Source organism: Mya arenaria, chromosome 8, assembly GCF_026914265.1.
Source record: "Mya arenaria isolate MELC-2E11 chromosome 8, ASM2691426v1".
NCBI classification, from domain to species: Eukaryota; Metazoa; Mollusca; class Bivalvia; order Myida; family Myidae; genus Mya; species Mya arenaria.
Window position 1 is genome coordinate 26,426,465 of NC_069129.1, and position 23,603 is coordinate 26,450,067.

Below are 23,603 nucleotides of genomic sequence, written 5' to 3' on the forward strand. Positions count from 1 at the left end.
TACTCCTTTTTTCGAATATTCGAATACCGATTTTGACATTCGAATACCAAACGATTGATCGAATATTCGAATATTTGTTTGCAACCCTATTTAATATTATCAAAAACAAATAAAGTGATTAACGGTAGTATCACCAAAAGAAATATCCTGATCTAGTATCTTTAAAACAAATTGTGTTGGCTGCTGTATATACCGCAATTATTATAAATTTCTTTACTGTTAGAATACAATACAAGTATTCAATATCTTATACATTAATAAATTGGTTTTGAAATGTATATTATTAGTTTAACTGACCCTTGAAAATTACGTTGACCAAGAATTAGGTTACACTGTTTATTGTCATTATTTATGCAATAAGCTACAGAAAATGTTTATCGTCAATTCCATTTCTCGACACCTGTCTTGGTATAGTGATCAGATTATGATACTCTCACAAGCAATAGTCCCAGAGATTGGAAGTGTCTTTTTTACCATTTTTGGAAGAGGCTCAAGGCTTTTTTCCATAGAAACAAGAGCGTCGTCTTGGTATGTCGAACACATGTGGCAAGTTATTTTCAAATCTGTCCATACAAGAAAAAGTTACTGCCCGGACATAACAACCAATACTCTGTATCCTTATATGCAGCACTCCATTGTGAATAAACACCTAAGTGTGACCTTGACCTTAGAGGTAGGGACACGGTTCTTGCACGTGACACGTCGTCTTGGTATGTCGAACACATATGTAAAGTTATTTTAAATTCTGTCCATACAAGGGAAAGTAACAGCCAGGACACGACAACCTATAGTTTATGTCCTTATATGCAGCAAGTGTGACCTTGACCTAAGAGGAAGGGACACGAATCTTGCACTCGACATGTCGTCTTGGTATGTCAAACACATGTGGCAAGTTATTTTATTATCTTTCTATACAAGGGAAAGTTACAGCCCAGACACGACAACCTATACTCTATCTCCTTATATGCAGCACTCCATTGTGAATAAACACTAAGTGTGACCTTGACCTAAGAAATAGGGACACGGATCTTGCACGTGACACGTCGTCTTGGTATGCCGAACACATGTGGCAAGTTATTTTAAAATCTGTCCATACAAGGGAAAGTAACAGCCAGGACACGACAACCTATACTCTATGTCCTTATATGCAGCATTCCATTGTGAATAAACACCAAGTGTGACCTTGACCTAAGAGGTAGGGACACGAATTTTGCACGCGACACGTCGACATGGTATGTCGAACACATGTGGCAAGTTATTTTAAAATCTGTCCATACAAGGGAAAGTTACAGCCCGGACACAACAACCTATACTCTATGTCCTTATATGCAGCACTCCATTGTGAATAAACACCTATGTATGACCTTGACCTTAGAGGTAAGGACACGGGTCTTGCACGCGACACGTCGTCTTGGTATGCCGAACACATGTGGCAAGTTATTTCAAAATCTGTCCATACACGGGAAAGTAACAGCCCGGAAACGACAACCTATACTCTATGTCCTTATATGCAGCATTCCATTGTGAATAAACACTAAGTGTGACCTTAACCTAAGAGGTATGGACACGGGTCTTGCACTCGACATGTCGTCTTGGTATGCAGAACACATGTGGCAAGTTATTTTAAAATCTGTCCATAAAAGGGAAAGTTACAGCCCGGACACAACAACCTTTACTCTATGTCCTTATATGCAGCACTCCATTGTGAATAAACACTAAGTGTGACCTTGACCTTAGAGGTAGGGACACGGGTCTTGCACGTGACACGTCCTCTTGTTATGTGGAACACATGTGGCAAGTTATTTTAAAATTTGTCCATACAAGGGAGAGTTACAGCCAGGACACGACAACCTATACTCTATGTCCTTATATGCAGCACTCCGTTGTAAATAAACAACTAAGTGTGACCTTGACCCTAGAGGTAGGGACACAGGTCTTGCACGCGACACGTCGTCTTGGTATGTGGAACACATGTGGCAAGTTATTTTAAAATCTGTCCATACAAGGGAAAGTTACAGCCCGGACACGACAACCTATACTCTATCTCCTTATATGCAGCACTCCATTGTGAATAAACACCTAAGTTTGACCTTGACCTTAGAGGTAGGGACACGGTTCTTGCACGTGACACGTCGTCTTGGTATGCCGAACACACGTGGCAGATTACTTTAAAATCTGTCCATACAAGGGAAAGTTACAGCCCGGACACGATAATCTATACTCTATGTCCTTATATGCAGCATTCCATTGTGAATAAACACCAAGTGTGACCTTGACCTAAGAGGTAGGGACACGAATTTTGCACGCCACACGTCGTCTTGGTATGCCAAACACATGTGGCAAGTTATTTTAAAATCTGTCCATACAAGGGAAAGTTACAGCCCGGACACAACAACCTATACTCTATGTCCTTATATGCAGCACTCCATTGTGAATAAACACCTATGTGTGACCTTGACCTTAGAGGTAGGGACACGGGTCTTGCACGCGACACGTCGACTTGGTATGCCGAACACATGTGGCAAGTTATTTTAAAATCTGTCCATACAAGGGAAAGTAACAGCCCGGAAACGACAACCTATACTCTATGTCCTTATATGCAGCATTCCATTGTGAATAAACACTAAGTGTGACCTTAACCTAAGAGGTAGGGACACGGGTCTTGCACTCGACATGTCGTCTTGGTATGCAGAACACATGTGGCAAGTTATTTTAAAATCTGTCCATAAAAGGGAAAGTTACAGCCCGGACACAACAACCTATACTCTATGTCCTTATATGCAGCACTCCATTGTGAATAAACACTAAGTGTGACCTTGACCTTAGAGGTAGGGACACGGGTCTTGCACGTGACACGTCCTCTTGTTATGTGGAACACATGTGGCAAGTTATTTTAAAATCTGTCCATACAAGGGAGAGTTACAGCCAGGACACGACAACCTATACTCTATGTCCTTATATGCAGCACTGCGTTGTAAATAAACAACTAAGTGTGACCTTGACCCTAGAGGTAGGGACACAGGTCTTTGACGCGACACGTCGTCTTGGTATGTGGAACACATGTGGCAAGTTATTTTAAAATCTGTCCATACAAGGGAAAGTTACAGCCCGGACACGACAACCTATACTCTATCTCCTTATATGCAGCACTCCATTGTGAATAAACACCTAAGTTTGACCTTGACCTTAGAGGTAGGGACACGGTTCTTGCACGTGACACGTCGTCTTGGTATGCCGAACACACGTGGCAAGTTACTTTAAAATCTGTCCATACAAGGGAAAGTTACAGCCCGGAAACGATAATCTATACTCTATGTCCTTATATGCAGCATTCCATTGTGAATAAACACTAAGTATGACCTTGACCTTAGAGGTAGGGACACGGGTCTTGCACGCGACACGTCGACATGGTATGTCGAACACATGTGGCAAGTTATTTTAAAATCTGTCCATACAAGGGAAAGTTACAGCCCGGACACAACAACCTATACTCTATGTCCTTATATGCAGCACTCCATTGTGAATAAACACCTATGTGTGACCTTGACCTTAGAGGTAGGGACACGGGTCTTGCACGCGACACGTCGTCTTGGTATGCCGAACACATGTGGCAAGTTATTTTAAAATCTGTCCATACAAGGGAAAGTAACAGCCCGGAAACGACAACCTATACTCTATGTCCTTATATGCAGCATTCCATTGTGAATAAACACTAAGTGTGACCTTAACCTAAGAGGTAGGGACACGGGTCTTGCACTCGACATGTCGTCTTGGTATGCAGAACACATGTGGCAAGTTATTTTAAAATCTGTCCATAAAAGGGAAAGTTACAGCCCGGACACAACAACCTTTACTCTATGTCCTTATATGCAGCACTCCATTGTGAATAAACACTAAGTGTGACCTTGACCTTAGAGGTAGGGACACGGGTCTTGCACGTGACACGTCCTCTTGTTATGTGGAACACATGTGGCAAGTTATTTTAAAATCTGTCCATACAAGGGAGAGTTACAGCCAGGACACGACAACCTATACTCTATGTCCTTATATGCAGCACTCCGTTGTAAATAAACAACTAAGTGTGACCTTGACCCTAGAGGTAGGGACACAGGTCTTTGACGCGACACGTCGTCTTGGTATGTGGAACACATGTGGCAAGTTATTTTAAAATCTGTCCATACAAGGGAAAGTTACAGCCCGGACACAACAACCTATACTCTATGTCCTTATATGCAGCATTCCATTGTGAATAAACACTAAGTGTGACCTTAACCTAAGAGGTAGGGACACGGGTCTTGCACTCGACATGTCGTCTTGGTATGCAGAACACATGTGGCAAGTTATTTTAAAATCTGTCCATAAAAGGGAAAGTTACAGCCCGGACACAACAACCTTTACTCTATGTCCTTATATGCAGCACTCCATTGTGAATAAACACTAAGTGTGACCTTGACCTTAGAGGTAGGGACACGGGTCTTGCACGTGACACGTCCTCTTGTTATGTGGAACACATGTGGCAAGTTATTTTAAAATCTGTCCATACAAGGGAGAGTTACAGCCAGGACACGACAACCTATACTCTATGTCCTTATATGCAGCACTCCGTTGTAAATAAACAACTAAGTGTGACCTTGACCCTAGAGGTAGGGACACAGGTCTTTGACGCGACACGTCGTCTTGGTATGTGGAACACATGTGGCAAGTTATTTTAAAATCTGTCCATACAAGGGAAAGTTACAGCCCGGACGCGACAACCTATACTCTATCTCCTTATATGCAGCACTCCATTGTGAATAAACACCTAAGTTTGACCTTGACCTTAGAGGTAGGGACACGGTTCTTGCACGTGACACGTCGTCTTGGTATGCCGAACACACGTGGCAAGTTACTTTAAAATCTGTCCATACAAGGGAAAGTTACAGCCCGGAAACGATAATCTATACTCTATGTCCTTATATGCAGCATTCCATTGTGAATAAACACTAAGTATGACCTTGACCTTAGAGGTAGGGACACGGGTCTTGCATGCGACACGTCGACATGGTATGTCGAACACATGTGGCAAGTTATTTTAAAATCTGTCCATACAAGGGAAAGTTACAGCCAGGACACGACAACCTATACTCTATGTCCTTATATGCAGCATTCCATTGTGAATAAACACTAAGTGTGACCTTGACCCAAGAGGTAGGGACACGGGTCTTGCACGCGACACGTCGTCTTGGTAAGCCAAACAAATGTGGCAAGTTATTTTAAAATATGTCAATACAAGGGAAAGTTACAGCCCGGAAACGACCACCTATACTCTATGTCCTTATATGCAGCATTCCATTGTGAATAAACACCTAAGTGTGACATTGACCTTAGAGGTAGGGACACGGTTCTTGCACGCGACACGTCGTCTTGGTATGCCAAACACATGTGGCAAGTTATTTTAAAATCTGTCAATAAAAGGGAGAGTTACAGCCCGGACACGAGTTATTGAGCCGGACACACGGACGGACGGAAGGACGGACGGACGGGTGCGATTTTACGATTTTAATTTGCCCACCTTCGGGGGCATAAAATGCGCCATTTTGACTAAATTTAGAAATGCAAGTTACTTGCTTTAAAGTTAGACATAATAAGATTGTTTTCTTTGAGAATTAATCAACATTTCAATAAAAAAACATACGCGGACCCATTTTTTTTTAAATCAACTTTTATTTTTACATTTTTGGAAAAGTATATGTTTTAAGTTTGGTAATGTGTCAAAAATTATTGGTCAGAATTTGTTTCACTTGCTTGGTTATTTCTGGTTTCAGGCAAGGTATTCACTATACCAAGTATACCTAACATCTACATGAGTCTATGAAAAGTCTGAAACAAACTAGAGATATCACAGAATTGATGAATGCCCCCAAAAACAGGGCGAGGTTGGAACATGATGACACAAATGCAACTCAATTATATCCCATTATACCAAACTAAAGACTGAATGAAAGTCTACTATATTATAAGAAAATATTTGTTTCATGTCTATATTTTGAACAGTTTTTCTCTACCGATGACAACAGTGATAACACCAGTTCTTGCCAATATATCATTCCCCCCTCCTCCTACAACAAAAAGACAGCGTTCTTACCTGAAACACAGATTGCCCCAAATCGTTGTCTACGGATCGTGAAGATTTGCAAGGTCTGCAACGTTCAGCTCCGAAAATATGGGTAACCGACGCGCACCACCTTCCTCGTTTGATAGGTACCAGGATAAGCGCTTCAGGGCTTCTGATCGTACCCGGTGTGCGGATGATGGAACCAGTTTAATATATTTTTGTTTTTTTTATTCCACAATACTTTCTTGTTATTCTAGTTTCAAACTTCTTTATATTTAACCTTTGAGAAACAACTTACTACACTATTATGCTAATCACTGTCTTTGGCATAATGTTATGGCCTGCTGGTGTGTAAGCTCATTTATACTCGCACATGGGCCTTGCCCATTCACAAAAATTGAAATGATTTAGATATTCAATAAAAAAAATCAGCAATGTTTTAGCACTTTTTAACGTTGGAATTGTGGCTATGTAGCTATTAACTCCAGAACTTACTTTAAGTTTAAAGGTCACCATGACCTCAAATCCATGGGGGTCATATTTTGACCCCGTCAAATGTGCATATCACATTTGATGACTTTGCACATTTGACGACTCTGGAACATGAAATTCAATGGATATTGATCCTAAACAAACATGTGACGGACAAGTCATTCCTTTGTGTCTGCCATGCTCACCAGGTGACACAAAAGCAGACAAGCTTCAACTATTGTGCGATTCTTGACTCACCACAATTTTAGACTCATTTAAACACTAAGTGCAACTCGAAAATTAAAAGCTAAAGAGACTCAGAAGAGTATGGATTCAAATGACATCACTACAACAGTAACCCCCTTTGCGTGTGAATACGTCCCCAAACTTACTTTAGGTCTGTAGACAGCATACATCGCAGTGTTCCCCGGAGTTTCTCCCCTTGGGTGATCTCACTTGAGGAAGTGGAGGGTTTGGTTTCCAGCATGGCTAGAATACTGGTTCCCAGCACTGTGTTAACACATGCATATGACTGAAAGAACGTGCAAATGTCAGGTTTTGATAAACCAGCAGCAGAAATAGCGGAAAAATATCGTTTTTTTTCTCTCACTAACATGTGAATGATCAAAAGAACATTTATTTCTTATTTTTGTATTCTTAATGCATTTTCTTTCATGCTTTGACTGAAATATCAAGCTATTTTTATCTTTCTCTTATTTTCACTTCAATGAAAATATCATTTTTATTTGATTCATTGATTTCTGTGATCACATGGTGAAATATAGTTTGATGTTCCACCCAAATACAACAAGTATCTCTTTATTTATTCGTTAAAACAACAAACATAGGATGAAAAGTAACAAGAGATGTTTGTCAAACATTATGCCACCCGTGAGTGCCATGTTGTCAGGATTATTTGGACAATTTTGGAATGAAATATGCATGGACTGAAATGAAAGCTGATTTGTCATTGAGGCAGATTTAAGATAATGACCACTCAAAGTGTGATGACAGTAGGTACATAGTTTTATCATGTTCAGATGATGAATGATATTTGTAGATAAAAGTGTATCCTCTTAGCAGCAGGGAACAAGTAAATATAATGAAATGTTTATGATGAATATGAGTTATAACCATGACCTTTAACTCTATGACCACAAAACCAAAATCAACTGGTCACCCCAAACCTAAATGTCAAGTTTGAGGCCCATGGGTGCAGGCATTGTCAAGTTATCACACAGACAAGCTCTTTGCGTTCAAGGTCGCTATGACCTTGACCCTTGAACCAATGACTCCTAAATCAAAAGGGGTAATCTCAAGGACATGCCCAACACCAAAGTCGAGTTTGAGGGCCATGGGTGCAGGCGTTGTCGATTTATCACTAGAACAATATTTTCGCATTCAAGGTCACTATAACCTTGCCTCGATGACTCCTAAAAGCAATCTACTGGTCAGGCCCATCCTCCATTTCAAGTTTGATAACTATAAGTCCAGGAATTGTCAAATATGCCTTCCAGGTCACTGTGACCTAGACCCAGCCTCCCTGTCAAGTTTGATGGCCCAAGGTCTAGGCACTGTTCAGTTATCACTCGGACAAGCTTTAAAATCCGTTTTACCAGTAAAGGTCATTGTAACCTTGACCTTTTACCCGATGACCACTAAAATCAATAGGACCATATGTCAAGGAATTGTTGAGTTATCACTCAGACAAGCTTTGGTCTACCGACGGGCCGACCGACCAACCTACAGACCAACAGACCAACACGTGCAAAGCAATATACCACTCTTTTCCGAAGGGGGGGGGCATACTTATGTGTAAAAAAAGAACGCATTTGCTTGTTACTCTCATTTATGCAAATTAATAAATACCAGTGAAATCTTGTCTCAAGGTCAGTAATAAACTTGAAACGTCTAACAAAATAAAAGCATCATACCTGCATAATTGGCAGTGCTCTGGCGAGTTCTTTCAACATTAACTGCCATAAGGCTGGGCTCATCAGTTACTGACTCTTCAACAAATGAGTAACCAACTCACTGGCTGCATTGGCCACCTAAAAAACAAGAAAGATTATTCAGTTTCACAGCTCAAATAAACGTAGCACCATGGCTGGGATCATCAGTAACTGACTCTTTAACATATATGTTACAAATTCACTCAGATTGGCTGCGTTCAAAATTTAGAAAAGTCAAAACCAGATAATTCTGTATAATAGGAAGTGCTCTGCTTGCTTTTCTAGTAAATCATGACACCATTAGAACCTATCTTAACATCTGCGTCTAAATTTTCACAGTCAACAACAACTATATATGTCTCCACAGTAGTGTTTTAGCTGAAGGGTTATGGAAGGGTACTGAACCCTGTCCTTTTAAAAGTCTTCATAGAATTAAATGCTCAACACTCTCAAAAAATATTTCGTATTGTCTAATTATATTGTAAATATACACGCAACTTTATATTTCTGTCTGTTGAAACTTTAAATTTCCTCCATTGAACACAATATCTACCATTTTCTGCCAAATTCATGTTTAAGTTCTTCATAGCCCGATTCAAGGTGCCGTTTTTACCCTTAGCAACCATTTTCTTTTTCTGCACCACCCTGTCCTTTTTAAAGCCTGGCTAAAACCCTACTATTTTACTTTAAATCTGTATGTTCTTTCAAAGAAAATAGTTTGAGAGTTTGGCATAGCTTTGATAGCATTATCAGTTTTGTCACGAAAAAATAAAAAAAAATGCCAATGACCCAAACATGTCAAGGTTTTCAAATTCCAATCTGGTTTTTGCTCAACCTATTCACCACCGGATAATATATTTGTGTTGCACTGCTTAATACAAATAGTAAAAGCCAAAAAGAAGAAATCATGTTTTGCGTGTATTGACCTTATAGCTGCATTTAACTCTGTCTGGCGTTCTGATCTTTGGTAAAAACAAAGTTCATATAATATTTGCGGTATTTTTCTAAAGTTAATGAAAGCATGTTTGATTCTATTAAATCTTTTGTTAGGGTTAATGGAAAGTCGTTTAACTATTTTGTAAGTAATATAGGGGCCAGACAAGGAAAAAATCTTTATCTGATGTTATTTTCCCTTTTTCTAAACGACCTTCAGGATTCTGTAACACGAAAGAGCTAAATGGCATCGACATTGGTGATAATCAGTTATTATTATGTATACAAATGTTTTATTTTTCTATGCTGATGACACAAACATTGTCTGTGAATCTGAAAATAATATCCCATATTGTTTGTATGCAAACCATGACTACTGTCTCTTATGGCATTTAAAAGTTAATATTAATTAAACAATGATTGTAATATTCTCATCCGGTAGAATGATGAATCAGACATTCCAATTTGATAATATGGGCATAGAAACTGTGAGAGAGTACAGGTATCTTGGAAAATATTTTAGTCATATTACAAACCACGCTAATAAAGCTATGTATTTCCTTAATAAGAAATGCTTAATCATTATACTTTCCAATTAATATGCAAGTTGACTTGTCAATACTAGGGCCTTTAGTTTGCAACATCTTCCTAAATGACATCTACTACTTTATCAATGATGCGCAGCTTTGTATGATTATGCAGATGACAATACTCTTTCTGTGTGTGATAAAAATCCTGATGCTGTTGAGACCACTCTTGAAAAAGAAAGTAACATTTTGATAAACTGGTTTACTTCCAGTCAAATGCAGGTTAACCCTGACAAATTTCAGGCAATTTCAGTTGGCTCAAGGTCAGTTAAAAAAATAAAACAATTCAATATACTTAATCACACCATTGTTTGTGAAGAGCAAGTGAAAGTTTTAGGTGTTGAAGTAGATAGTTTATTAGATTTTGATGCCCAGATTTCTAAAATGTGCAAAAAAAAGCTGCTAAGCAATTGAATATTCTTCAAAGACTAAGCAAATTTGACAACCAATACTAAGCTTATTATCTTTAAACTTTTTATCAGATCCAATTTCAACTACTGTCCTGTCGTTTGGCATTTTTGTATCAAGACCAACACAGACAAATTAGAAAAGATTCAATACAGAGCTTTAAAAATTGTTTTTAATGATTACACCTCAACTTACGAAAATCTTCTTCATATAGTTCAATTGCCAACATTACATTTGAGTAGGGTAAGATACATTGCTATTGAAACTTACAAATGTCAGTATGGTATCTCAGCAGAATATGTTCAAAACCTTGTAACTTTTAAGACATGTAATTTTAATCTGAGATACGAAAACTGTGTAGACGTTCCATCAGTAAGAACAACTAAATATGGAAAAACTCTTTCCGCTTTGAGGCCAGTCAGGTATGGAACAGCCTCCCAAAGGAAATAAGGGTCTCCCAAAACTACCTGGAATTTAGAAGGCTGATCCGCAACTGGAAAGGTCCCTCTTCAATGTGTTCAATGTGTAAATAATACCTTTTTGCTTTAAAAAATAGAAGAAATTGAGAACAATAAGATGTTGCACTGAATATCTTTTATCCTTTGTCTTAACGGAAAAGGAGTTTTGTTTTCAGTGGGATGGCTTACACCCACTGGACAAGATATGGGATTCAAATACCAGAAAAGAATTCATCGGACTTCTTTGACTAAAATAACAACTTATTAAATTAAATTACATGGGCTAATATCTTATTATGATTGTTCAAATTATATAACATCTGTCGAACACATACAACTACTTGTGTTTTTCTTTCGGCAAGTATTTTGTTTAGATGTTACGATTTTACTTTTTCATTTTTTTCAATTAACATTATTTTACAGTGAAAGGTGTAATATCAAAATAACATGATATATATCATACCTCCTCTAAGCAATACTTGCAAAGTTGTTGTTTTTTTTCCTATCATGCTAGATTATTTTTAAGTTTTTTGTTCTTTTATAAACTACACATCGATGTACAAAGCTGTTATTCCCTTGTATATTTTGCTACTTACAATTTTGCTACTTCAATGTATATGATTACCCTTCAAGTTATACTGTTGAAACAACTAGCCATTTTACAGTGGTATCTCAACTAGTGGAACCGTGCGCATGTGGTCTGGCCATACAGCTGGGAAAACTTGTTGGTGATATCACTGTTCACGATGCTCTGGTGATATCACTGTTCACGATGCTCTAATCCTATTTTGCTATTTGTATTTGTATGCATGCTCCAATATGTGTTCATTTTAACATATATACTTTTATTTCCAGGTCACAAGCTCATTGTTATTGTTATTTGATATGTTATGTATGTTTGTTATTCATGTCGGAAAATAGCTCATTGAGCTAATGTTTCTTGTTAACACATACCCGACTTTAAATAAAGATTCTTGTATCTTGTATCTTGTTTCTTGTTTAATAAGCTTGTTAAACCAGTATTTCTTTATGGGTGTAAAATATGGGGATTTTGAAACTTAAAATATTTGATAAAAGATACAACTTTAATTTTTGAAGCACAATTTAAGCCTTCGCTACTTTATTTTGCCATATAAAGTCTTTATGATCATCTGAAAAAAACGGGTATTCAAATAAATTCATCTTGATCAATACTATTTAAGATATGTTAATAAAAAGAGGAATGTATGGGATTTGGTTATCACATACATTAAGTAATTGTAGATGCCTAACCCTCTCAGAGACACAAAAGTTAAAGGATTTGTTTATTATTAACTGGTACATGAAATACATCGACACGTTTTAGATATAAAAAAACATCTAAAAAAACAAAGTTTTAAATGGAAAATTATCTTAAGAGCATTTATGACATAAATAGAAGAGTTTTGCAACATTACGAACGAGATGGAAAATATGAGAAAAGTAAAATGAACACGTTGCAATAGCACGATAGGTGATGATACCATTATATTGAAGAATGTCCTGATTTTCTTTAATCTGAGAAAAACATTAATAAAACCTGTATTTAATGATTCACCGAGTTATGTAAAATTGCTGAACCTCTTCATAAGTAGAAAGAAAAATTAGTTCATGAAACTATCAATATTTGTTATACACGTTTTAAAATCATTCAGCACTTAGTGTTAAAAAATTATGTAAACGTTCATCACTCGTTTCTTTGGCGTATAAGTAAGTAAATTGTTTATTATTGTGGCATGTGCAATTCAAACAGAGTAGTAATAACATATATACAAACATTTGCACCCGACCCGTTGTGTCTATAGGTCACCATATCTAAAGTGTAATGAAAGTGGCATAAGGTATATAACATAAATTGACAAGTATCATAACACAGTTGGTATTACAGATACAATGTAAGTTCCAAGAGCGGCAGAAATGGATCAAATATCACATTAAGCGTACATAATAGTTCGTCTTTTAAGTTAGGCATTTACAATATATTTAGATAGTTTCCTAGGATATGAGGACATTAGAATGGATAGTTTACTGTCTATATCATGGTCGACTAATTGACGTGAAATTATTTTGTTCAGGTGTAACAAACGCAGATCACTGTAACGATTGCATTCAAAAAGAAAGTGTTTCTCGTCCTCAATATGATTAAGCTGGCATAATCTGCATATATGGCTCAAGACCACAGTTATCTGCCCCCCGTTGACCAAGATCCGGATGTGAATACAGAAAAAGAGTGCTTGTGTTCAAGTATCAATATTTTATTAAAATTGAATGAAAAAGAAGCAAAAAATGTTCTTTTTGCAGAGAACTTGACTGAATTTGACACTCTATTGCAGAAATTGATAGTTTTCAATGTAAATATTGGAAAAATCATAGCATGTGGAAGTCTGAAAATTAGTTGTTTGTAGCCGATTGACTCCCTGGCGGAAGGGTTATGTATTTGAACTCAATTTTGACAGTCGGGTCAATGGTCAACATGGTGTTTTCTTGTGATTATATTTTGTGTCTTGAATTGTTCTAGAGATGCCATGTCCTTGTTTTTCAATTGGGGGGTGTATAAAGTCAAAAGCCAGGTTAGTGTCGACTATATGAAACATATAGTAAAAATAACTGTGGTCTCACGCCATATTAAGATCCAGTGGTTCCCCAATAAAACGTCCAGTTTCCGCTCTCGTATATTGATTGGAGAATTCTCACATGATATATATTTTATAGGTTTTTAATATATATACATACATTCTCTTCCGGAGAATTTTGTTTTTGGGATAACGTTTTAAAATGTTATAATTCTATGTAATCCTATTTACAGGTGTGTATAAAGTCAAAAGCCAGGTTAGTGTCGACTATATGAAACATATAGTAAAAATAACTGTGGTCTCACGCCATATTAAGATCCAGTGGTTCCCCAATAAAACGTCCAGTTTCCGCTCTCGTATATTGATTGGAGAATTCTCACATGATATATATTTTATAGGTTTTAATATATATACATACATTCTCTTCCGGAGAATTTTGTTTTTGGGATAACGTTTTAAAATGTTATAATTCTATGTAATCCTATTTGTATTTTAACAGCATTTGAAACTCAATGTATAATTCCGTTCGGACAACTTTAAACTCAGTGCATTCTTTGTTTTCATATATGTATTCATTATGACCCTGCATAAAGTATCTGCATACTTTGCATTTATAATGCTCTCATGTTTGTAAACTATCTGCAATGAGTGTATGAATCACTTTTGGTAGTTTATATGTGAACTAAAAAATAGTGCACTGTTATGTATAAAAAGTAAAATGTTTGTTTCAGTACAATAGTGCAATATATTATCTCATAAATACCAATAGTATATATTTTCCTCATGGCTACGGATCTGGTGCTAACTCGGTGACATATTTTACGATCTGACACTGAAACAAACAAGTGACCTCTACATAAATTATGCCAGAGAGCATGTCTACGTATTTGAAGGCATGCGTTATCTTACAAAGCACGCCGATACCAAATGTGCCCAGGTCATAGATAATATCTATCAAAGGAAGTTTGAATGTGGTTCTATTCATGTATGGAAACAAGATGACAGACAAATGGATATTCCTTGGCCTTCTGGTTACGAATGCAATAAGCCATATTGCATGTGTTAACAATGAAAATGAAAATACATTTCAAAAAGTTGTTGACGAAAGACTTACTAATCTGGAGAAAGCTGTGGTAACCCTTGTCGAAGAAAATATGCACCTGAAGAAAACGATAAAGGACATCGAGAGCCAGGTTTGTTTTGATGAAGCTTGTAAAGTATTTAGTCGTTGGAAAGAAAATGTTTCCGGTTTCACAACCTACATTTATCAAATTCATTATCTTGATTATCTCAGACCACGTAATGCGGCAACATTAATAATGCATCCACACAAAACAGTACACGGATAGTATACTGCAATAGAATTATTTACGTGATGCGGCACCAATTTCTCGAAACTTCTTAAGCTTAACCGGCTTATGTCGCTTATTTCAATTAGCCAAAATACATACTTAAAATCGATTTTGATTAATGAAAAATAGTTAATTGTGATTATTATACAAATATTTACTTCATAACGTATACAAACTCTCGCATAAGTAAATGTTTAGAATAATACATGTATAGAAAAACAAAAATAGTGAGATTAGCTTAATCCTGTTATAAGGGACTTGAGAAGTTTCGAGAAATTGGGGCATGGTGATATTTACTTCAAAATTTTAAAATGATTTGTTTAACTAATTCTACCCATTCTACCTCCTGACAAAAACAGATGAAGAGAAGAAAATTCCATACACTTTATTTAACAAATGGAATTGGAATACACCCGACGACAATTTAGTTTTCGATTTTTTAATATTTTTTTTATTTTTATTTATTTTTTATAGGTTCTTGCAAGTCAAACTGATATTCAAACACATCTTTATTGAGAGAAAAAAGGAACATGACTTACCTACTCAACTATATTAAGATTAATCTTATTGATTTCACAACGATTGTGAAACCAGTTTTTACATCATTATATTAATCACTCTCATTGGCACGATGTTATGCGAGGGTGTGGTCTTGTGTTGTGGGTGAAAACGGAGGACCCGTGGGCTTAGCGACCATAAACCAAACTCACATGGGCTTATTATAATTCAAAACAATTGGCAGAAACAACAGGAACATACAAATTGCTTCGTACATATACACAAAGCCAACACTACTTGCTTTGGCTTTTCGACAAGAGTGATGGGATACGTATAAAAGCAAAACTTAAATTATGCGGTGCATTTCAGGGTGAAAATGAAAACAAATGTTTATATATAAAAACCATACAAAAATACAATTTCACATTCACAATCTCTGGCTAATACTGTTATCATTCATGCGATTGAAGCTACATCGAAAGAAGCAACATACATCAAACACTCATATCAGTATAAATATCCGGCTTTATAATTTATGTTTATAAAACCATTTTTTTCATTTAAGCATACAACTACAAGAAATCGACACGCAATCCCGGACATCGATATTGGAAATAAATTCGCTCGCCAAGCAGGTAAGCGTCAAGGTAAAGCGGTTTCTTCGTCCGCAACCCCGGTTAATTCATTTGGGGCTCTTTGGCCTTTTTCCATCGAAAATAACCTCGGATGTTTATGGACGGTTTACAATGTCAGTTTTTTTATATATCTAACTACAATGCAAGTATATCGCGTAGTAATTTCAATTTAGCTGATTAACTTAATTACTGTACTCGTTGGAATCTTAATGTTTATGCACTTACACACTTCACTTGCAATAAATTTGAACACGTTTAAACACCACAATAAATTAATACTATTATGTAAATTTATCAAGCTACTTCTACTGATGTACCGGCATTTATCCGATATGTTTTATGTAAAAAGGCCGAGAACTTCCGCAAGCAGTAAAATCCGTTTACACTACATGAGAACGAAACATTTGCAATGTGGACACCTCACATTAATAAAAGACATCAATTTTAATTAAATACAGGTTGCCGGTCAAAGCAAACACTAAGTCAAGGCCGGTTTATATATAAGCGTTTGATGCAGATATTCTTTAAATATAACACAAGAACCTAACCAGCTAACTGCCTTTGATATTGTCTTTGTACTACATCTGATAAATAGAGTGTATGTACTCATTTGCAGCTATAATAACATTTCAGCATTATTTTTATCACAGTCGATATGCAATACTTATTTTTGATCATCGTGTTAAAACAAATATATTTCACTTTATGTTGTCCACTTGTTCTATTTATGTTTGATAAGTTTTAAGTTGTAAGCAATTGGACTGTATGTATGCAATGTATACATCATTGCTATGCATGTATAAACTAAATATAAGTATACCGGTAGATCGATATCATACAAATCACCCATTTTTCTGTATTAATTTCGTGACTAAATGTATAAAAATAACCATTGTCTTGTCTTAATACAGCTGGAAACGGCCCAACTGCATTCACTTCTTGCGTTGGAGTCAAAGACTTGACGAATCTTGGCGCACATCAAACGATTATTTTCGACCGTATCATAACCAACTATGGCCAAGCCTACCGCAATTCAACCGGCATATTCCACGCACCAATCAACGGCGTCTATGCCTTTCACCTATCAGCAATGTCACGACCAAATCATTCCCTGTATCTTAACTTTGTTCACGACGGCGAAATTATCGACGGCATCTATTCTTCTGCACAAGGTATAACTGAAGTTGAATCTGTCGGAGAAATGTGGACACTTGAAATGAAGCAAGGTTCTGAAGTATGGATAGCGAGTTCAGGCCAAGGGGAAATTCACGGCTACTGTCACACGATGTTCAGTGGGTTTCTTCTGTTTGAAACCGAGCCTACCAACATCATTGGCTAAGATGGAATACAACATAACAACACAATAAAATTTATAAAGTCAAATTGAATCAATTTACTATTTTAGTTTGGATTCGCAACCTGAATATCAATGTTTTGATTCGAAATAAAGTTTGAAAGTTAAGTGAAAGTACAAACTTTCAAAACGATTGTGTTGTACTTTTCCGTGTTCACTTAATCGATTAATTGCCGAATAGTCGACATTTGGCAAACACATACAGGTTAGAGACCACTAAATAAATTTTCTAAATATTATATAGTCAATTTACCAAAATGCATGAAAGATAACACCGATTTCTTATTCTTCACGACCCCAACATCATAAATGGGAAGAAAGCTCTACTTGTGTACTTAACATTTAACAACGTGAGAAAAAAGTAACGTTTCTCCTAAGAAAAATAAAATTGGTTGAACGTAACCATTGTGTATTCGGTAAAATGACAATATCCGGTGCACGAGGACAGATAATGCGGTGAAAAAGTAATTCAAGTAAATCCAGCATGTTCAGCCTGTTGTTGTTTTTTTCAAGCACCAAACATTCAGCTTCAAAACATATGAAAATGGAAACTAGCCAATGGTCTGAGGTGGTATAACCATGCTTTAATTCACTGTCATGTGTAGATGAAAAGAAATAAGGCATGTGACGATGCGTAGGCACTTCCGAATAGGTGCGCTTCGTGCCCTACTGGGATAAACATGTTTATAACAATTGTATTGTACGAACAAATATACGGCTACTTACTTTTTTAAATTAAATTTTATCTTTAAAGAGAAAACATCGTGAGACTAATACGACAATCTGGACTCAAGCTTGCGAATAAATAATGTAGCAATTTTAATATTCAGAAAACGATAAGAAATGGTAAAAAATACCAACTTATATTTCGGTGCATTTTACTGCGTATCTAAAATGGATCTTATCCCGGTGTGTGTGCTTTCCGGTAGTATAAATATATTTTTTCGGTGAAATAACATTGATATTTCACTGTTTCAGATGGTGAAAATATCAGTTTGATATTTTACACTGTTTTAAAATGTCCGCCCAAATCAAACACAATCACGCACAGGGCGTAATTCTTATAAAACGCAAATAAATGTCTTGAAAAACCGATTTTAAGCATAATAATAACAAGAAAAAAATGAAAGTTTCAGTGTAGGATCGCAATATATTTCACCTCGTGAACACCAAGAGTGAGGTTTCCACTCGTTGTTATGTCACTCGTGAAATACAACTTTTGATTACGATCCTACGCCGAAACTATCGTGTTTGCGAAGGGGCGGTCCGTGTGGGTTCCGGGACAGTCCATTGGTGATCCGGAATGGTCCGGGACGGTCCGGGATGTCATCCGTGTTGACACAGTGTTGGTCCGGGTCATTTCGGGACGGTCCAGAATGTCATCCGTGTTGACACCGTGTTGGTCCGGGTCATTTCGGAACGGTCCGGGATGTCATTTGTGTTGGCACCGTGTTGGTCCGGGTCATTCCGGGACGGTCCGTGGCGCTGCCGTGGTGGTACCGTGGTATTCCGTGATGGCTTCGTGTTGGCTCCAATTGAATCGAATTGAAAACAATTTCTATGAAGATTAAGAATCATTTTCAACACACAAAGAACTGTCTAAAAATCGTAACTTTTAACGATAGTATTGAGGAATGTTAAGTGTTTAAAACAAAAGCGTGACCTTTAAATTAATGATAACGTACATTTATGCACCAGTCAGTTGGGGGCATTTGGCGGGGATTTTACTAGCAGTTCGTCCCCGCAGGTCGGATATTTTGCCCGGGGTTGGCTAGACCGAAAGTCAAAGTCCCCGCTTTTCCCGGTGCCTTAAGGGGCCGTGGTTACAATTGACTGGTGCATTAGATCCAATAAGGCATACATACAGTTTCGTTGAAGGCAGTTTCTGCTTTTAGTGCCAATATATTTAAAAGAAATGGTCCATGGAATCAAACAAGATAAAATATTAATGTTTAAACAAATATTTCAGAAAAAAAACTCAATAACAATATAATATGAAAAACTTCAGAAACAAGCCCAGTGGTCGAAAGTTTAAACATAAACCCGTTTGATGGCGCAAGGTCAACGTCAATGACATAGAATACAAGACACTACTTTTCATATCTAAAGCAATAACGTTTAATACATGCTATAACTCCTTAACCCTCCAACGGCGAAGAGGCAGAAAATGGCAAAATATTCAGTAGGTTTTTTTCCAGTAAATATAGATGTGGAAAAGTACCTCTGCCTATAAACCTAATTAAGTCGTTGTTGTTTTTCGGTTTAAACCTCTTGCACGTTTTCTTTCGCTTATACAAATAAATATATTTACAATAATAAATACGTGTTACTAAGTTCTCTCCATCAATAAAATTGAAAGCATTTAAACCTTTTAATCTTGGTTGGAGCAGAGTGAATGAAACAAATTGCAACTATCCAGGCGCGTAGCCAGGCATACTCCCATACTCCCGGGAGTATTTCGATTTTGAAAAATGAAAATTTCAAATGGCCTAAAAATGATGTAAAACTTGAACCCTAAAGGGGGTACAGGCAACATATTACACAATGAAGACAGTCACAATTCGCATAAAATAAAATTTTCACCACATTTATAAATGTGTTTTTATACTAGCTTTTGTTTTCTGCAATATTTTTTTCTTGTTTTTCAATCGAAGGTAAATTACATATCTGTATAAATCTGAGTTGTCTCCCATACATTATACAGTATACATGTCAAGTAAAGTTTATTGAGCGGGTAATTTTAAACCAATATGGCTTCCACAACATCAGCCGGTCCGCCGTATCCAGATCTTTTTCGGGAAGATGACATAAAACTGACATTATGACTCGCGTACATAAATATTTTAATATATTTATATTTTTTGTTTGTGTATACATTCAGGTACGCCCAAGGACGATTTCGTACACTACAAGCAAAGTATTTTGTGGACTTTCCATGGCTGCGATATTCTTTATCGACGGATGGTGTCTATTGCGCCCAATGCCACTTATTTTCTGGCCCTGATTCACGCGTGAAAACCCTTGTTAGCTCGGTTCTCCGTGACTGGAGCAATATCGCAAAAATTGTTGCTAATCATGCTAAGTCTGAAGCACATTTGGCGAACTGTGATTCTGCTGATACTTTCTTGTCCGTCATGAACGGCAATCAACCAGACATAATGCGAAAACTGTCATCACAATACAACACTCTAGTTAAAAAGAACAGACAGATAATGATAAGCATCCACTGAAGCAATTATCTTCTGTGCAAAGCAGAACATTGCACTCAGGGGGCACGATGATGATGGGGGAAACTTCAAAGCTTTATTGAGCTTTCAAGCTAAACATGATAGAGTCTTGAAAGATCATCTTACAAATGGAGATCCCCGGTCCATGTACCTGAGTCCGGATATTCAAAACGAACTTATTGGGCTTTGCGGTAAACAGATTTCGGACGGTATTGTCTCGAAGTGTAACGAAGCAAAATGTTTTGGCTTCATAGCAGATGAAGCCACCGATGCCAGTACAATGGAGCAAATGGCCATGTGTCTCCGTTATTTTGATGGAACTGGTCTACGTGAGGAGTTTCTAGGCTTTGCAGAATGTGAATCGACCACAGGTGAATCATTAGCAAATGCGTTTTTAGCCAACCTTGAGCGTGCGGGTGTGCACATCAATCACATGCGTGGCCAAGGATATGACGGCGCAGCCAACATGTCAGGGATCCATAGGGGTGTACAAGCTAGGATTCGGCAGCGTATTCCTGGTGCAGTGTATACCCATTGCAAGGCACATAGCCTTATCTTGTCAATTATCCATGCCTCGAAGGAAATGTACGCCCGGAACATGATGGGGACTGTCCAGCAAATTGCTTTTGCGTTTAACTATTCCGCCAAGCGCGTTTTAAGGTTCCAAGAAAACCTTGAGAAAGACGCTGCTGCACGCGAAGAGATGGACCGGCGCACGAAGCTCCAATCTTTGTGCGAGACCCGCTGGGCCGCAAGGGCAGAGGCGTTGCACACGTTCCTGTGTTCATATAGGTATTTTCATAGTCAAACATTCAATACTTTGCAAATATAATGAATACTCTGATGAAAAGAACAGTTTTTAACTTATTTCATACTATATTTATAAACATGCATAAAACATTAAATATAATTTGTTCTCTACATGATTGTATTAAAAACATAAGAATATTTTAAATTGAGTTTATATTCTCTGATTTTTGCGATTAAAATGCCTGTAAATGCCTGAAATAGTACGTTTCAAAACCACTTTATTAATTCTTTACTTCCATATTAAACTATTCATATTTCAGAGTTGTTGTGGGGTCATTGGACGAGCTAGCGAGCGACTATGGGGACACAAAAGCCGCGGGATATAGCCGCTCAATACAGAACTTTGAGTTTGTCATAACATTGGTCGCGGTAGAGCATGCGTTGTCGGGTCTTGTTAACATATCAAAGATCCTCCAGAAGAAAGACTGCGACTTGCTTGAGGCAGCCGAGGAAGCACGAGTTGTTATCACCATGCTGGAGGTATTTTCGTTATTTCATTTATATGTAATATGTATATACATAATATAGTATTAATATTGTATGTATGTATGATCAATTGCCGTTCAAGTTGTCTTGTTCCAGACATGTTCGTAATGTCTATAGATATAGCATAATAATTCGACTTACTGGAATTAACAAATAAGTTTTACGCATAGCAACTATCGAAACAAATAATTATGTACTATATGAAATGATGAATTAGCCATTAATATAAGACTTAGTATTATGTATGATTGCGTAATGGCTGGATTAATGCTTATAAACAATATGCGTTCATATGAATATCAAACCACCGCATTTCTGTGTGGTATTAAAACAGTCTTCTGGTCATATTTATATTTATACATTTAACCGGAACTCATTACAGAATGAACGAAATGACGATATGCTGTGGGACCACCTATATGACAAAGCCGTTTCTCTAGCAGACGACATCGGCGTGGAGGCCACCGTTCCTCGTTGCCACGGTCGGCAAGCCAACAGACCAAACGCTTCGGCCCAAACCCCTTCGCAATTCTGGAGAGTCAACATGTATCTACCATTCGTAGACCATCTCATTGTGGAGTTGACGAATCGGCTGTTAAATCCACATGGAAGATTCACTGCTCAGTATCTACTGCCAACAAAAGTACAAATTAGTTTGTCTTTAATTTTGTCCTATATTTATATTTTATATGACTAGTGAATTAATACATGTTTCAACAATGATATAGAGGATATTTGTTGACTTGAGTGTATGATCATGTTATCATTCACGAGTGGTCAGAGAATTAATATTTTCACGAGTAGCGAAACATGTTTCTTTATTATTTATAATATATTGGCGTGTAGATATTATATCGTTAAATGTCTTCATCATATTGGTAATGATACAAACTAGTCGCGGTAAAAACAATTGCAAACTTTATAACCATGGTTATTGTTTTATTATAACTATAGGCTGCTGGGCTCACACCTGCTCGGGCTGGAGAGATATACGCAGTGTACCAGCCAGACCTACCAGGGTGCGACCAGGAGACGTTCGTGCGGGAGTGCAACAGATGGACGGCTAAATGGACGACAACATCCCCTGCTCCATATCCATGCCTAGAATCAAGCTTGGGCGTGGCAACTGAGGCGTCCTATCCTAATATCCGGATATGCATGATGATTTTGTTGTGTATGCCTGTATCCACAGCAACGGCAGAGAGGTCGTTTTCAACGATGAAGCGGGTCAAGACCTACCTCCGAATTACCATGACCACAGAGAGGTTATCCGGGTTTGGGCTACTGAATATTTACCAGGAGCGAAACAATAACGTTGAGCAAGTGGTGGATGCTTTTGCCCGTCAAAAAGATCGTCGCCTTGCTCTTATTTTCAAAGTTTAACCATATTGTAGACGAAAACTTTGGTTAAGTGGTTGCATAAACACTTAATGAACTAACTGACGCCGCAACGAAAGATGTTTGATATTATATGAATGTTATTTCAACTTTACAAAAATGTATAATGAAGTTAGTATTTGTTACGTATCGAATGTTAATATATGTGACTTTGCATTTTCCTTACATATTTCCATTACACCCCCCCCCCCCCCCGATATATTGCACGGTACAAGTCTTACAATTTTGATGCCATAATGCCCTCAGATGCCGTCTAAGACGGTCTGTGAATTAAAAAATTTCCGGGGTGGCATGCCCCCGTACCCCCCTAGAAAGGCGGGAGTATCTCGAATTATGGCCTGGCTACGCC

At 37.4% G+C, this 23,603-nt stretch overlaps 2 protein-coding genes across 2 annotated transcripts; both read left to right on the forward strand.

The window, feature by feature from the left end:
- Positions 1-14,474: 14,474 nt before the first annotated feature.
- Positions 14,475-17,362, forward strand: LOC128245119 (heavy metal-binding protein HIP-like). The gene is made up of 3 exons (XM_052963355.1): positions 14,475-14,687; positions 15,910-15,979; positions 16,891-17,362. Exons 1-3 carry the CDS (start codon positions 14,478-14,480, stop codon positions 17,316-17,318), a joined length of 708 nt encoding a protein of 235 aa, XP_052819315.1. The 5' UTR covers positions 14,475-14,477; the 3' UTR covers positions 17,319-17,362.
- Positions 17,363-20,705: 3,343 nt separating this feature from the next.
- Positions 20,706-23,239, forward strand: LOC128244093 (52 kDa repressor of the inhibitor of the protein kinase-like). The gene is made up of 4 exons (XM_052962109.1): positions 20,706-21,352; positions 21,631-21,850; positions 22,239-22,499; positions 22,811-23,239. The coding sequence occupies exons 1-4, from the start codon at positions 20,706-20,708 to the stop codon at positions 23,237-23,239; spliced, it is 1,557 nt and encodes a 518-aa protein (XP_052818069.1).
- The last annotated feature ends 364 nt before the right edge of the window (positions 23,240-23,603 follow it).